This window comes from Hyperolius riggenbachi, chromosome 7, assembly GCF_040937935.1.
Source record: "Hyperolius riggenbachi isolate aHypRig1 chromosome 7, aHypRig1.pri, whole genome shotgun sequence".
Lineage (NCBI taxonomy): Eukaryota > Metazoa > Chordata > Amphibia > Anura > Hyperoliidae > Hyperolius > Hyperolius riggenbachi.
The window spans coordinates 110095787-110111358 of NC_090652.1; the positions used below are offsets into that span (position 1 = coordinate 110095787).

General features: G+C 44.6%; 1 protein-coding gene across 1 annotated transcript in view; it reads left to right on the forward strand.

Annotated features, from left to right (window-relative positions):
- The window catches only part of MICALL2 (MICAL like 2), a 109424-nt gene that overhangs the window by 53322 nt on the left and 40530 nt on the right, over nt 1-15572 (forward strand). Inside the window, exons 5-8 of the mRNA XM_068244506.1 lie at nt 3273-3424; nt 4964-5085; nt 9904-10863; nt 13750-14402. Coding sequence (XP_068100607.1) covers nt 3273-3424; nt 4964-5085; nt 9904-10863; nt 13750-14402 — 1887 coding nt within the window. The remainder of the gene's footprint in view (nt 1-3272; nt 3425-4963; nt 5086-9903; nt 10864-13749; nt 14403-15572) is intronic.

Sequence of the window (15572 nt, forward strand, 5' to 3'; positions counted from 1 at the left end):
AAACAGGGAAAGGGGTGCTCTGGAATGTATAAAATTGGGTTAAAATGGAAAAGGGGGAGGTGGCTTACCTCAATGAATCCCATAGGACAATAACCTTTATTTAGCACAGGCAACGCGTTTTGTGGGTCTGACCCCACTTCCTCAGGCCAATTACAGTGCCAAAAGGTGAGCTCTCATTACTATGGCTGTTGAACCTTTTGGCCCTTTTTCATTTTTAGTGTGTTTGACCTTATTTTATATACATTCCCGTTTTTAACCTAATTTTAGATACATTCCTAGGCACCTCTTTTCCAGATTGAAATCTCTCTGAATAGATCCCTGGGAATTGGACATAATACCATTATGCATTGAAATGTTTTATTGTATGCAATGGTGAAAAGAGTAGCACTCACTGTAAAAGGGGATATTTGAATTATTTGACAGCTACAGAGGAAATGGTGGCAGTTCTATAGACAACAGAATGGGTAGGTTACAACAGTATTTCTGATCAATGACAATACTCTGGTAGGTAAAGACAAACAACAAAAAATGAATACAGTATGTAGGGGCATTAAGCCAGTACCTGAGACATTTTAGGCACATTATTGCTGCCATTTACTCGAGGAAGCTGGTGACCCCACAAAACGCATTTTCCAGTTTTTATATATTTCCTCAGTCTTAAAGAGGAACTCCAGTGAAAATGTAATTTAAAAAAAAAGGCCTTAATTTTTGCAATCGTTATGTGTAAATGATTTAGTCAGTTTTTGCCCATTGTAAAATATTTCCTTTCCCTGATTTACATGACATTTATCACATGGTGACATTTTTACTGCTGGCAGGTGATGTCAGTGGAAGGAGATGCTGCTTGTTTTTCTGGCAGTTGGAAACAGCTGTAAACCGCCATTTCCCATAATGCAATGAGGTTCACAGACTGGAAACTGTCAGGGCCATGGTCCTGACATTACACTGTTGGAGGGGTTTCACCGCAATGTCATCCATACAGAGCCCCCTGATGATCAGTTTGAGAAAAGGAAAAGATTTCTCATGGGAAAGGGCATAGGCAAACGCAGGGGGGATTACAGCTGCCCAGAATCCCCCCTCAGACCAGGGTGGGTGCAGTGTCTGGGGACAGCAACAAGTTTAGACACCAGAATATATGCAGGTATCCTGCAGCTCACAGCACTGCCCCCTTTATTTCCCTGTTACAGTTGACTTTGGATGTAGCAGCAGCATGTGTACAGAGCATGGAGCAGCTCTGGTGTGTGAATGCTTCACTTTCCCCTTCATTGCCAATGTCGGCTGTCCTCCTTATTATCTGTATCCAAACTGCTTCTGATCGATCCCGTTGTTGGTCGGTCGGGAAATTGCATTATGTGTACCCAGCATGGTGTCCTACCATATTATTATACTATATCGTGCGTGGCTGAGGGAGACATTTCAGGAATCCCCCTCTTGAAAATCCTGGGTTTGCCCCTGAAGGGGGTATCAGCTACTGATTGGGATGAAGTTCTTGGTTACTGTCTCTGTTTAAAGTGGACCCAAATTAAAAATACAAGATTTCAGAAATAAAATCTATTTTCTAAATTATAATAATAAATAGCAGCCTTTTTTCAGCTGCATGATGACAAATATAAGATATTTTACATTTATTGGAGAAACCCCTCCCTTCCTTTTCAAATTTCCGGGATTTTTACGGCAAACTGGTGGAGTAGATGGTGTCTGGCAATGGAGGAATTGCTAATGGCTGCCCCCAGTATAACCCTAGCTATGAAAAGATAAGGGTGAAAAGCATGCACTGAAATGCTCATAGGTTTGAAGGAGTGTTTATTTATCTTTGTATGTGTCAGAGTGGTGCAACTAAATATTTTTAATTTAAAAAAATGTTTGGTTTGGGTCCGCTTTAAGTTTGGCTGATAGTCCTTCTGAAAAGGAAAGCCTTCAAATACCTTTTCTTTTAACAGTTTGAATTAATTTTATCCTATTTGGGCACCTCCAATCCTCCTCTTTTTATCAAGTTTTACACCTCTGGAAGTAGGTTGCAATTTTAGATTCGCCCCACCCGAAACTTTTCTATAAACTAAGGAAAGGGACAGTACATTAAATCGACCCACTTCGAGTGGGGGGGAGGGGGGTGCCGTGCGGCCAATCCTCTACATGCTGTATAGGTGATTGCAGTGACTTTTAACCAGTAAAGTGTGAGTATAGGTTTACCAACACCCTCCACTTGTAGATGCTACACTATTGGCTCCTGGTGTTCTTTGTGTCTTTTCAGTTCCTGGAATGACCTACCACATGAGCCATAAATAACTATTCACCCACACAAAAGCTTTTACTTGTAAGGGGGTTGCTGCATAACCCCATCTGGCCACTGCTCGCTCCTGTGTAATGTGTGTGATGCTGTCATCGTGTATTTACCACTCTACACCAATAAGAGTGGGGGTGCATGTTGCGTCGGCAGAGTGGATGGGCCTCAGCAAAGTAGGAGACGTGGGACACACAGCCACTTTGACAACTGACAGTAAGAGACAACAGCAAGGGGGCTGCTAAGCTGGACTCTTGCACCAGGTCTGATACCTGGTCCACCGGTGCACAATCCCTCCGTGGGTCACCACTCCACAGACTTGATTACAATAGTAGAAATGAAGGAGGCACTCAACTGGCATATAAACTTGTGTTTATCAATACAGTAGCAAACGCATGTTTTGGGGTAATCCCCTGAGGAAGGGGATTACCCCGAAACGTTGTGTTTGCTACTGTATTGATAAACGCAAGTTTTTACGCCAGTTGAGTGCCGCCTTCATTTCTACTATTGTAACTGACAGTAAGAGACCTGAAATAAAGATAGTGTAAGTCATATAAACCTCTACCCCGAGTCTCCTACATTACTATGGTACAGTTAACTTCTGTCTCCCCCCCCCCCTCCCCCCCACCCCACACACTCTTAAAGGGGAATTACCAGGTGGTATCAATGGGTCAGACAATAAACCAAAAAGGAAATTGTTGAAGTTTTTCCAAAATAAACCAAAAAGGAAATTGTTGAAGTTTTTCCAAAATACGTAACGGGTTCCAGGCTTGCACAGGTGTAATTCCAGCTTCATTCAGTTTTGGAAATCATAGCTTGCTGTAAACTAAAAAGAAAAATCCTTTTTAATTATATGACGTTACAATAGGTCTTGCTGAACACTGATATGTTTGTAGCAATTATCAATGAAAGTGCTTTTCCACTGTAAGCACTTTGTGTTTTCTACTATGGTTGTATAGAGTGTTGTAACCGAAATTTGCTTTCCTTCCAGTTGGGGGAATGGGAGGTGTGAAACGTCCTCCGCCAGACGCCACTGAAGAGCCAGCAGGAAAGAAGATTCCGGTCAGTCCTCCAGCCACCTCGCCACTGAAACCAGTAGAGCGGAACATCACACCTGGGAAAGAAAACGCTCCAGTCAGAGCAGTATGCATCATTCTGTGTGTTGTATTGGGGGAAGGCATTTTAATGCAATGTTTCCAATCTGGAAGAGATGGCTCACTCAACAGCAATCAAGGAACGATAACTTGATATACTGTATACCTGTAGTGACAATTAAGAGCTGCATCACCACAAAGCAAAGAACGTCCCTTCATAGGATAAAAAAAAAAAAAAAAAAAAATATATGAAGCTGTGCTTGGATACTGCTATATATTAATTAGGTAGTGCACTTCAGATAAGTCTCCAGATTCATTTGATCCCATGTCTATGGGAACAGGAGACCACCACCAGACAACTTTGGCCACAGGGAGATCCAAATGACGTGTTTAATACTGGACACACACTATGCAGTTTCCTGTCAGCTTGACAGGTATTCTGACAGAAAGTTGCACAATGTCAATTTTCTAATGATTCCATCCCAGATTCAATCCCCTTATCAATCGGGAGCGGATCAGATATGTCGGAAATAATCGAGTCGATCGGACGGGAAGTTGTATTGTGTGTACCCAGCATAAAACTCCTGCCCGATTGCTGTTAATCTCCATTAGTTTAGCAGCCCCTAAGGCATTGATTGTCCATTTTCTTCTTTTCAAACGCTTTCTCACTTCCTGCCTTGACCATTGACTATTTAAAACGGGCGTGGCACAAGCGCATGTGGGTCCTGGAACATTGCTGCAAAATGGATTTTTATGAAACCTCCTATTTGCACTAATTAACATATTTTTCAGACTTTAAGACACTCCTGACCATAAGACACACCTCTGTTTAGAGGACAAAAACCAGGGGGGGAAATATCTACTAAACCCAGTGCATCCATGGTAAAGGGGCATCTTGTGGATTATGCCCCCTTGTACCTCGTGTCTCCCTGTGTCCTCATATGTCTGACTTTGTCCTCCTCTTTGCCCCGTCGTCTATGCCGCTTTGTGTCGTCCTCTGTGCGGGTACAGTACAGGGAGTTCCCGACATCGCGGCGGGTTGGAGGTTCGTATTGACAGCCGTTCACAAGTCGGGAATTCCCTGCATTTGGACTATAAGATGTGACTTTTTCCCCCCACTTTTGGGAGAGAAAAAGTGAGTCTTTTAGCCTCAAAAAATACAGTAGATCAAAAATAGGACGTTTTAAAACATCCATTTTGCACTGAGTGGTTTGTATATGGCTTTTGGAGAGAGAGTCCATGAGATGCACGTTTTTTTTTAGACGTGCATTAACATTTAATGAAGGTTTTATAGGCTAGGCAGATGCAGCTCTGGGTGACCTGGGTTAGCTCCGTTCCATACAATTGCAATAAATTGTCACATAAGATGGAATCCTCTATATCTCCTTGACCATCGATAGAAGTGACTTGTGATTGTTCTTAGCCAATCAGAGGCTTTTTCTCGATGATTTTCTTTCCAGATGATCATCTCTATTTATTTATCGAAGTTTGCTTCTCTCACCTACATCTGATGGTCTATGCTAATGTTGTAGTTACAGCAGTAATTGGTCCTTCTGTGCCGCAAGCTGAATAAATGCTTCTTTTGCAGGTTATCAGGGAAAGTAATGAGAACAATACAGTAAGCAGCAACTGCTACATCTGTGGTAAGCATGTCCACTTGGTCCAGAGGCACATGGCAGATGGGAAACTGTACCACAGGAACTGTTTCAGGTAGGTGACCCAGTGTTATGCTACAAATACCATCCAGATCTCTTGAATGCCATCCAAATCCCAGCATGGATAAAATCTGTATTTTGTGTGTGCTTACTTAGAATACCAGAGATCATTAAATACAAAGAATCAATACTTACCCGGGGGGCTTCCTCCAGCCCCATAAACGCAAGAGTCCCTTGCTGTCCTCCCGAGGTCTGCCATTCAGCTGCAATCAGCCCCAGTAACTAGCTCAGATGTGTCCAGTCTGGGTCTTCTGCACATGTGCGAACCTCCAGTGCATGCGCAGTAGACCCAGACTGACGCCACTGAAGCAATTACCGGGGCTGATTGTAGCTGAGCGGCAGACCGCAGGAGAACGGCGAGGGATTCGCACGTGTTTATGGGGCTGGAGGAAGCCCCGGGTAAATATCGATTCTTTGTATTTAATGATCTCTGGTTTACTATAAGTCTATTAGTCTGAAGATTGTGTTTATTTATGTCTTTTGTAGTGTTGACTTGTTTGTTTCTTCAAATTTGGAACCTTGTTCCGAACTGGGCCCGTTTCCACTAGAGCGAATCCGCATGCGTTGTCTGCAAGCTGATTCGCATAACCAATACAAGTGGATTGCCCTGTTTCCACTTGTCAGTTTTTTGGTGCGTTTTTCTGTGCAGGATTTTTCTGCACGGTAGAGCCTGCAGAATTCGCCTGCGTGTGGAATGCAGGCGATTCGCAGGCAATGCATTTAATAGGGGAAATCGCACATGCGTTTTTTGCCGCGATTTCGCGTGCGAATTCGCACCAAAAGTAATCTAAATTGAACCAGGCAGTGACATGGTTAAATTCGCATATACCCTGCCTATGCGAAATCGCGGCAAAAAACGCACGCAGAATCGCATCCGCATGCGATTTCGTCAGCGGTGGAATCCTGGCGATTCGCACCGCACTAGTGGAAACGGGCCCTTAAGATCAGAACCTGCATGTGAATGGGGGAGGGGGCTGGGGGAGGTGTCACCACCTCTGGCTGCTGCTCTCCAGCTCTCCGATACTTCATGCTTCAAAGCAGAATGTGAAATGTGACGTGGGATGCAGCAGGCAGAGGTGACAACAAGAGTGAGGTAAAGTGGAGGAAGGAAGGAAAACAGAGAAATGCCGGAGCAGTGCTTTTCAGCGCTGCTAATTTGGGCGCAGCCAGCGCCACCATAGACTACTATAGGAATCACATCTATAGCGACGCTCAGTGAGAAACGTTGGCGCCGTCAGAAGACTGAGCTGAAGTTGCTTAAACACAATAATTTGGCCACCAGCAATCGCTGGAAGACTAATTATATAATTCCCCCACTATACCTGGCGGCCTGAAGGGGGAATAGTAATTAACACAGCCCGGACTTGTGCAGAAGAAGGATCAGCCGTATACCGGCTATATCCTGCGCCCAAATCTACCAGCGCCGATTTCAAGTGTATGTGAGAAATCCACCCTGTATGTATTTAGAGAGTTTAGCCTGTCTAATTCACCCTCATCTGTGTCTAATCACAAGTGGTAATTTCGTAGCTCCCCTAAAGGTGGCTATACACTTATAGATTTGCAGCAGATTCGACCATCAGATTTCTGTCAGATTCCTGTCAAGTCGAATCTGACAGGAATCTATCTGATGTGTGCCACACACTAGGGACAGATTTCCAATAGATTTCAGAATGAAATCTATTGGAAATCAATCTAAAGGTAGCCATACACTGGACAATTTGCCATCAGATTCGACCAACTGACAGATCCCTATCTGATCGAATCTGATCAGAGAGGGATCGTATGGCTGCCTTTACTGCAAACAGATTGTGAACCGATTTCAGCCTGAAACCGTTCAGTGTATGGCCACCTTAAATGCATTATTGGACCATTAGATCCAATGCAACTCTATTGACCATTGTTCTGCTGCCAGCAGCAGATAGGCCTACATTTTCCATTCTGTCAGATAAATCAAATTGATCGAAATTGGCTGCAACTCGATCGATAGATTTAAATGTATCGATTTCCATTTGATTCCATAGAATTGATCGATCGATGGCTGAAATCGACCAGTGCATGGGCCCCTTTAGTCAGCTGACTGCCATGGTAGATAAGCTCATTTGAAAGCACAGGATGTTAACAATATGTCTGCTTCCATGAAAGCAGGAAGTAGAAACACTGCAGAATTATTGTAGGCTTTGTATCAGCTGAAACAAAAATGTTTTTTCTTTACAGGTTATTAACCTCCTGAGCGATAATCCCGAGCTGAGCTCGGGGTATATCGCGCAGGAGGATTTCTCAGGCCCTGGTGGGCCGATTTGCATAATTTTTTTTTTTTGTTACACGCAGCTAGCACTTTGCTAGCTGCGTGTAACTTCCACTCGCCGCCGATCCGCCGCCGCTCGCTGTGCCGCGCAGCCCCCCCCCCCTTCCCGACCCCTTGCGCAGCCTGGCCAATCAGGCCAGGCAGCGCTGAGGGGTGGATCGGGACTCCCTCTGACGTCACGACGTCCAAGACGTCGGTGACATTGTCCCGCCCCGTCGCCATGGTGATCGGGGAAGCCCAGCAGGAAATCCCGTTCTGAACGGGATTTCCTGCTTACTCTGATCGCCGAAGGCGATCGGAGTGGGTGGGGGGATGCCGCTGCGCTGCGGCTATCATGTAGCGAGCCCTGGGCTCGCTACATGATTTAAAAAACAAAAAATTTAAAAAAATAGTGCTGCGCCACCTCCTGGGCGATATAATTGTATTGCCCAGAGGGTTAAGTTGTTACATATCTTTTAAAGCAGAGAGGAGGTTCTGAGTTCAGGTCCGCTTTAACACCACTTGTTGCTGTCCACATGCAGGTTCTGATCTTCATTTAGAAACTGAACACACCAACAGTAGTGTTGCTGTTTGCATCCAGGTTTCCTTATTCGGAAACCCAGATAATGTCGTGCATAGTAGTTCAGAACCATTACCTGTGAAGAGTCAGTAAGCTGCCTTCCACGTCGCGCTTCCCGTGACTCGGATTCATCCTCCGTCCAACTTGGAAGGATGAATTATGGGAGGGGAGGCTTATGCTTATATTATGCTCACTCCTGTAACCACATACATGAAAAAATAAACACATATTCAGGGTGAAAACACTAACCAGTGATTTGAGTTTTGTTTTTTAATTTGCATTGTAATAGTTCACTGGAGGTGGACTCATTGCCTTGCTTGTTGTTTTTATGAGGCCCTTTAGAGCTGGGGGAGATATTCACGGAGGAATAAAACTGCTTGAACTACAGAATTACAGCAAGCTTTTTAGGCTGGTTTCACACTGTAAACCAGCGTTAACGATCCGGTGGGAATGTCCACCACATCACTCAACCAGAAACAGGCCTTCAGGGAACAGCACGTTAATACGTGGTGTTTCCTGTCGGGCCACCAACCAAGCAGGAAGTGACATGTGCTTTCGGTCACTTCCTGCTGCAGAGTGTGCAGAAGTGCATGGAAGCGTATTGTAAAAAAAAAAAAAAAAAAAAAAAAAAAGCTTCTGCGCTGCGACGTCCCCCCGGTAACTGTTTCAAAATCCATGCATCGCCATAGACTAACATGACTTCTGGGCCGATGCTGATCACCACAGAAGCCGCACGGTAACGTAGTTGTGGACCTGTGTCGGGGATGCGGCGAAGCAGTCACTCGCGCCATAACGTTGAAGTATGAAAGTCTCCATAGACTTTCATTGTAAGGCGGTGGGACCCTTACTGATGCAGTTCAGAGCTATGTGGCCGTCAGTCACCCGCCGCTTTCATCCATGCTAGATTCCCAAATTAGTCTTTCCCTATTGATGTTGAAATATATATTTTTTTCTTTTGCTAAAATGGATATAAGAAATTTCATGTTAACGTATTTCCCTTTTGAATTTGTTGTTTTAATTAATTCCAACATGTAATCTGTTGACTTTTTCACATGGTGAATGTCCAGCTTAAACAGGAACTGTAGTGAAAATAACATAATTGCTTTTTTTTTTTTTTTTTTTTTTTTTTAATAATGGCATTCATTTATAGATTATTTACTCAGTGTTTCCCCATTGTAAAATCTTTCCTCTCCCTGATTTACACTCTGAAATTAATCACTGGTGGTGACATCTTTATTTCTGCCAGGTGAATAGTATGGAATGTTTGTTTACTGAGAGTTCTATGCAGATAGGGAGATATTACTTGCTTGGCGGTTTGAAAAAGATGTTTCCCCAAAATGTAGTCAGGTTCACAGACTGCAAACTGTCAGGAGAATGGCCTTGACATCACACTAGGAGGGGTTTCACCCCAATATCAGCCATACAGACCCACTTGATGATGTATTTGAGAAATGTATCTTGTGGGAAAGGGGGTATCCGCTACTGATTGTGATGAAGTTCAATCCTGGGTTAAAGTTCCTAGGGCCTTTTTCCACCACAGCTGAATCCGCAGCGTTTCCCCACATGCGATTTGAGCGGGGAAACACAGCCTATTCCATCAATCAGCTTGCTTTTCAAATGTTGTTAGTGTGATTCGGATGGCATGCTGAATTCTACTGCAGCACGCATCCGAATCTCTGCACGGCATGGCTGTAGCAATTTAGGTGGGACTTCACACAAGCATGGGTGCCACTCCCAATTTGGGAACTCCAGCAGCACCACAATAAAAATAGTCCCATTCTTATAAATGACCATATACGTCTGCATATTAGGAATCATCATTTGTAAGTAGAGGAGTTGATTGTGGAAAGACCTGCAGCTCTACTACCCTCCCTAGGTATCTCTTAGCTGGAATTCTATTATGTTTTATGACTTAATTTATTCAGCTTTAAATCATTTTGCCATTTCAGATGCAAACAGTGTTCACGGACACTCCAGCCTGGTAATTATAAACTTGGAGACCAACCTGGAACATTAGTCTGCACAAACCACCATCCTGGTGCCCACACGACTGCCAACATATCACCATCTGGTCCATACACACCTGTAGTAGCTTCATTTGATGGTAACCGCAGCAGTCCAGCTCCTTCAAATCAGTCGAACAGTACTCCTACCAGCAGACCTTGGCAGACCACCACAAGTCCTTCTGTCCAAACGCCAACCAATAGAACTGCTCCTGCTCCTACTCCTAGTTACCAAACCTCCACTGTTAAGAATGGTCCTAGTTATGTTAATACATCTGCTGCTGAAGCCACAAACAGGACTGCTACTGGATTCTATGGCAGCCCTAAAGCCAACTTCATTGTCTCCAGTGGATCTGGAATGAGTGAACAGTCCTCACCTGGTTATATCAGTACCAACAAAGACAGGACAGTTTCAAATCTGCCTTTTTCTTCTGGCAACTCTCAGCAGGCTAGCAGTCCTCTAGATAAAGGAAAAAACGATAATTCTTGGGTGATGAGAAGTTCGTCACTGAGAGAAACCAGCAAAGACAAAGGACTGACTAGTCAAAGCAAGCAACTTGGCACTTCAAATAATCAAGTCATAACTGTATCTTCTGTATCTGATAGATGGTCACCTTCAGTGGTGAAAGATGACCAAAACACACCTCCAAAACCTTGGCAGTCATCTGCTGCAAAAAACAAGGAAGCCCGTGAAAAGTTCTTCCAGTCAAGTCCTGCTAGTGAGCCCACTGCAAAACAAACTCCGGCTGGCCGAGAGTCTCCTAAAGTATCAGTTCCTAATGCCTCTGTGTCCAAAGATGACAAAGATAAAGCCAGAAACTTTCTCTTAAAAGCGATTCCTGGACCCACCTCTCCAAATCCTGCTCAAGCAACTGAAGGTGCCACCAACATCGCCACGCCAAACAGGTAGGAAGTTACATGGTCAAACAGACTTTGTAAAGCTCACTGTATTTCATAGTGTTTGAAAAAGTCTGAATAGAGTGTCCTTGGTGCTTCTGGCATTTCATCTTTCTAGCTTGTTCTGGGAAATTGACTGCTGGACTCCTTAATGGCGACTCAACCTTTCAGACCTTTCTGGTACATGGAGCTGCTTATGTCCTCACTTAGCTTCCAATACCACCAATAGTTTTGTGGGCAACTAAATGTGCTCTGGTGGGAAACCAGTTGACTACTTCTGTTGATGTCCGCAAAGAGTGATCTGTAGGTTGATCTTGAGGTTAGTTTTGGAAAAAAGTAGTCTAGTGATCTTAATTTACTAAAGGAGAAATACGGTGAAACGAAGTTGAATGCCCATCAGATATGGTACGTATTATAAGTTAAAGGTGACTTTCAGAAGGTATTTTATACCCTTTCACTAGGCAAAAATTGATAAGCTTCTTCCTAGCAGACCCTAACTATTCGATTGTCTTCAAAGATAAGGCTGTGTTCCCACTTAAAACAGCCATTTTTTGACTGTTTTACCTCACGGCAAAACTGATTGTGAACTCCTAATTTAAATATAGGAGCCGTTTACACTTGGGATCCATTGCGATAAGAGGACCGTACTTCTGTGCAGTCCCCAATCATCCCGGAAAGGTGGATGCATTTGCCATAGAGCCTATGGTGGTAATGCATCTGCCCCGGGCTCCAACCGGACCACAGCGGACCATCGGAGTGGACAACACTGTGTCCACTCGTGGTCCGGTGGCAGATGTGAACCGAGCCTTATGCTGATTTTCATTAAGCTGTTAAACAAATAATCAGTTTCTCTGGCTATCCTCTGACTCTTTCAAGTGGGGTGATTTGACCACATATCTAGACCTTTTATTTGAAACCTCTGCCACTCTAACTTTTGAAGGACAAAATTATTATAAAAGGTGTTAATTACAAATTTTATTCCTATTCAGCACCCTATCAAATGACTCTTCTTATGAAGTTTTCCTTTAAGACACAGGACATTTTCTACATGTTTGATGCGAATGTACTTTCCCTTTATTGGTCTTTTCTGTTGGTAAATGCCCCCACAATCTGTAAAACGTTTAAAGGGAACTTAAACTGAGAAGGATATGGATTTTTTCCTTTTAAAATAATACCAGTTCCCGGACTCTGCTGCTGATCCTGTGTCTCTAATACTTTTAGCCACAGCCCCTGAACAAGCATGCATGCAGATCAGGTGCTCTGACTGAAGTCAGACTGGATTAGCTGCATGTGTGATTCAGCCACTACTGCAGCTAAAGAGATCAGCAGGACTGACAAGCAACTGGTATTGTTTAAAGAGACTCTGAAGCGAGAATAAATCTCGCTTCAGAGCTCAAAGTTAGCAGGGGCACGTGTGCCCCTGCTAAACCGCCGCAATAGCGCCGCTAAACGGGGGTCCCTTGACCCCCAAACCCCCCACTGCGACACTTGGTCGCAGACTTGGTCGCTCCTGGAGGCAGGGCTAACGGCTGCAGCCCTGCCTCCAGTCGCGTCTGTCAGCGGCGCATCGCCGCCTCTCCCCCGCCCCTCTCAGTGAAGGAAGACTGAGAGAGGCGGGGGAGAGGCGGAGATACGCGCTGACAGACGCGCGTGGGGCAGGGCTGCGGCGGTTAGCCCTGCCCCAACCAGGAAGCGCTCCCCCGCATTACGGAGGAGATTTGGGGGATCAGGGACCCCCGTTAAGCCGTGAGAGAGCGGCGGTTTAGCAGGGGCACACATGCCCCTGCTAACTCTGAGGTCTGAAGCGAGATTTATTCTCGCTTCAGACTCTCTTTAACCACTTAAGGACCGGGCTGTTTTTCGCTGATCTGTGCTGCGTGGGCTCTCCAGCCCGCAGCACAGATCAGCTTTGAGGCAGGGCGATCAGACTACCCCCCCTTTTTTCCCCACTAGGGGGATGTACTGCTGGGGGGGTCTGATCGCCGCCAGCTGTTTGTGTTTTGCGGGGGGGGGGGGGGGGATCTCCTTTACAGTGCTGCTGCAGCGCCATATGATGTAAACACAGGGGATTTCTTCAACGCGTGTTTACATTTCGCCTGCGATCCGTGATCGGAGGCTCGCAGGCTGTTCACGGAGACACCCTCGAACGAGCCCTCGTTTCCATGTAAAACCACTTACGACCTGCCGCCGCCTATCGGCGTTAGGCGGTCGTTAAGTGGTTAAAAGGAAGCATCCTTATCCCTCTCAGTTAGGGTTCCCTTTAAACAAGTCTTATGTGGGTATCTCAAATCTAAATTGTTGCACGACCACAGAAATCCTGTACTGTGTATTAAAGCCAAACACTATAATTTTAGAAAGAGCTTCGAAGAGTTAGAACTGCTGTCATGTTTTTATAGCAGTGTGCCACTCCCACTGGGGACGATTTATCTGCTTGCTTCAGTGACAGGAAGTGGTGGTACATCTCTTCAAATTGGTCAATAGTTAAAAACCAGGAAACCCCCGTTTCTAAAAAAAAAACAACAAAAAAAAAACAAGAGACCACATTAAGCTGCTGCCCACAACTGCACCGCCCTCACTAAGCTATTACCACCCTAAGCCACTGCCCACAACCTCACCACTCACACTAAGCTGCCCCCCACAGGTGTGTCCCATGCATACTTACAAACTTAGGTTAGTATATAGGACCTCTGTACATTTGGAGGAGCATTAAAACTTTTCTGCCCCGGTGCCACCTGCAGTAGTTCTAACATTGAAACACTGGGTGTCACTGAGATAGAAGAAACAAGGGGCAGAAGTTCTAATCCATCATCTCCTTATGGAAAAAAAAATGTTACGTTGTTAGTTCTAATTTTCTGCTTGTATCATCTAATGTTAAAATTTGTTCTTATTTTGAAGAATATTGGACTCTCCACAAAGCAGATCCACAGTTTCCACACCCAAGGCAGATCCTGTGAGGCCTGTGCCAAGAGAGAGGAAAAACAAGGTGCAAACAACTGTATCAAGTTCTGAGACGCCAAAAACTACTCCAACTTTTACAACTAGCAAAGGTATCTCAGTTCCGAACTCTGTACCGTCCCAGCCCACACAACCTGCTCAGACTATGCAACCTTCACATCCCAGGCAGTTTACAAAGCCCCCTCAGCCTACTGTGCCTTCTGTGTCCTCACCATCAGTGGAACCAGCTAAGCCTAAAGAGTCTACACGACTGACTCAGCCGGTGCGACCAACTCACCCCACACACTCCACACAGCCTGTACAACCTAAGGAACCTGCACGCTCCACACAGCCTTTGCAACCTAAGGAACCTACCCGCCCTACACAGCCTCCACAGACTAAGGAACCTATGCGTCCTACACAACCTGCACAGACTAAGCAGACTACACAGTCTACTCAACCTGTACCAAGCACACAACCTGCAACATCCAAGAATTCAGCACCACCTACTCGACCTGCACAGTCTATGCAACCATCACAACCTGTGCAACAGCCACAATCGAGTGTGGTGACTCCCAGCAAAGTCCATAAGATGGACGAACCTTCCCCAAAGAGTGAGTATTGCTTAAAATTATTTCTTTCACGCTACTTTTTACTTGTGGAAAAGAAAAGGTAAGAAAGGTGTCCTTCAAGTGTTCTATTAGTACTAAGTGAGTCTTTGTCAGTAGTGTGCAGGTAAACCTGACTTACGAGCCACTGACTTACTAACAACCCACCAATACGAACGGCATGAAAAGGGGAACAATTAAAAAAAAAGTCCTTGTAGTTACTGAGAAACTCAATTTTCAAAACCTCTCAGAAAAAGTTTTTCAAACTTTGTTAAATTACATTTTGCTGCTGTACACTTTACTATATAGGGTTTTCCAATTTATGCATGCAGATTTTATGCATTTTAAAGCAAAACTGTGATCAGGCGCGGGGATCTTCTGGAAGTGTGTGTGGATTACATGATATCCATTCCATTTCAAACATTACAAAATGAGATAATTACAATCATCACCAGGACAGAAGGAGGCACAAAAGGGAACAGAGGTGGTAAAGAGGGACACAGTGGAGGCAGGGGTGGCATAGAGGGGTACAATGGGAGGACAAAGGTGACAGTGCTGGGGGACATTGAAGGCATAAGGAAACACAGATGACACAGCGGGAGACAGAGGAGGTATAGGGGACAGATGGCAAAATGTTCTGATTTAAGAACGGATTCAGGTTAAAAACTAACCTACAGTCCCTACCTCGTTCGTGAACCGGGGATTACCTGTATATATACTGACCAAGATGGGTCACATGCTAGTGACTACCATATGTGCTTGTGGAGACAACCAATCTGCCTCTGCTTAGCGTAGTTATATAGGTATCTTAAATATCTTCCGAAATGGGAGGTGAAGCTTCTGACCCTTGTCAATTTGGATCAGCGTGTTGAGAACAAAGTGAGAGGCACCTAGAACAGTAAAGTAATTAAAACATAAAAAGGAATGGGTTCTCTCCTCCTCCAAAAGTAAGACTAATATACAATATGGAAATTTAATTAAAAAGCCAGATATATATGTAGCCACTTCCTCAGAATTGGTGCTGATTGGCATCGTGTGAAGCATGTGATCACCTCTTATATTAATAATTGCTTACTTTGGCTCCATACACAACGATCAGCATTGATGCTGAGGAAGTTGGTATGCCCATGAAAAGTGTTGAAAGCATTTTAAGGATACACAAGGTGACGTGACATG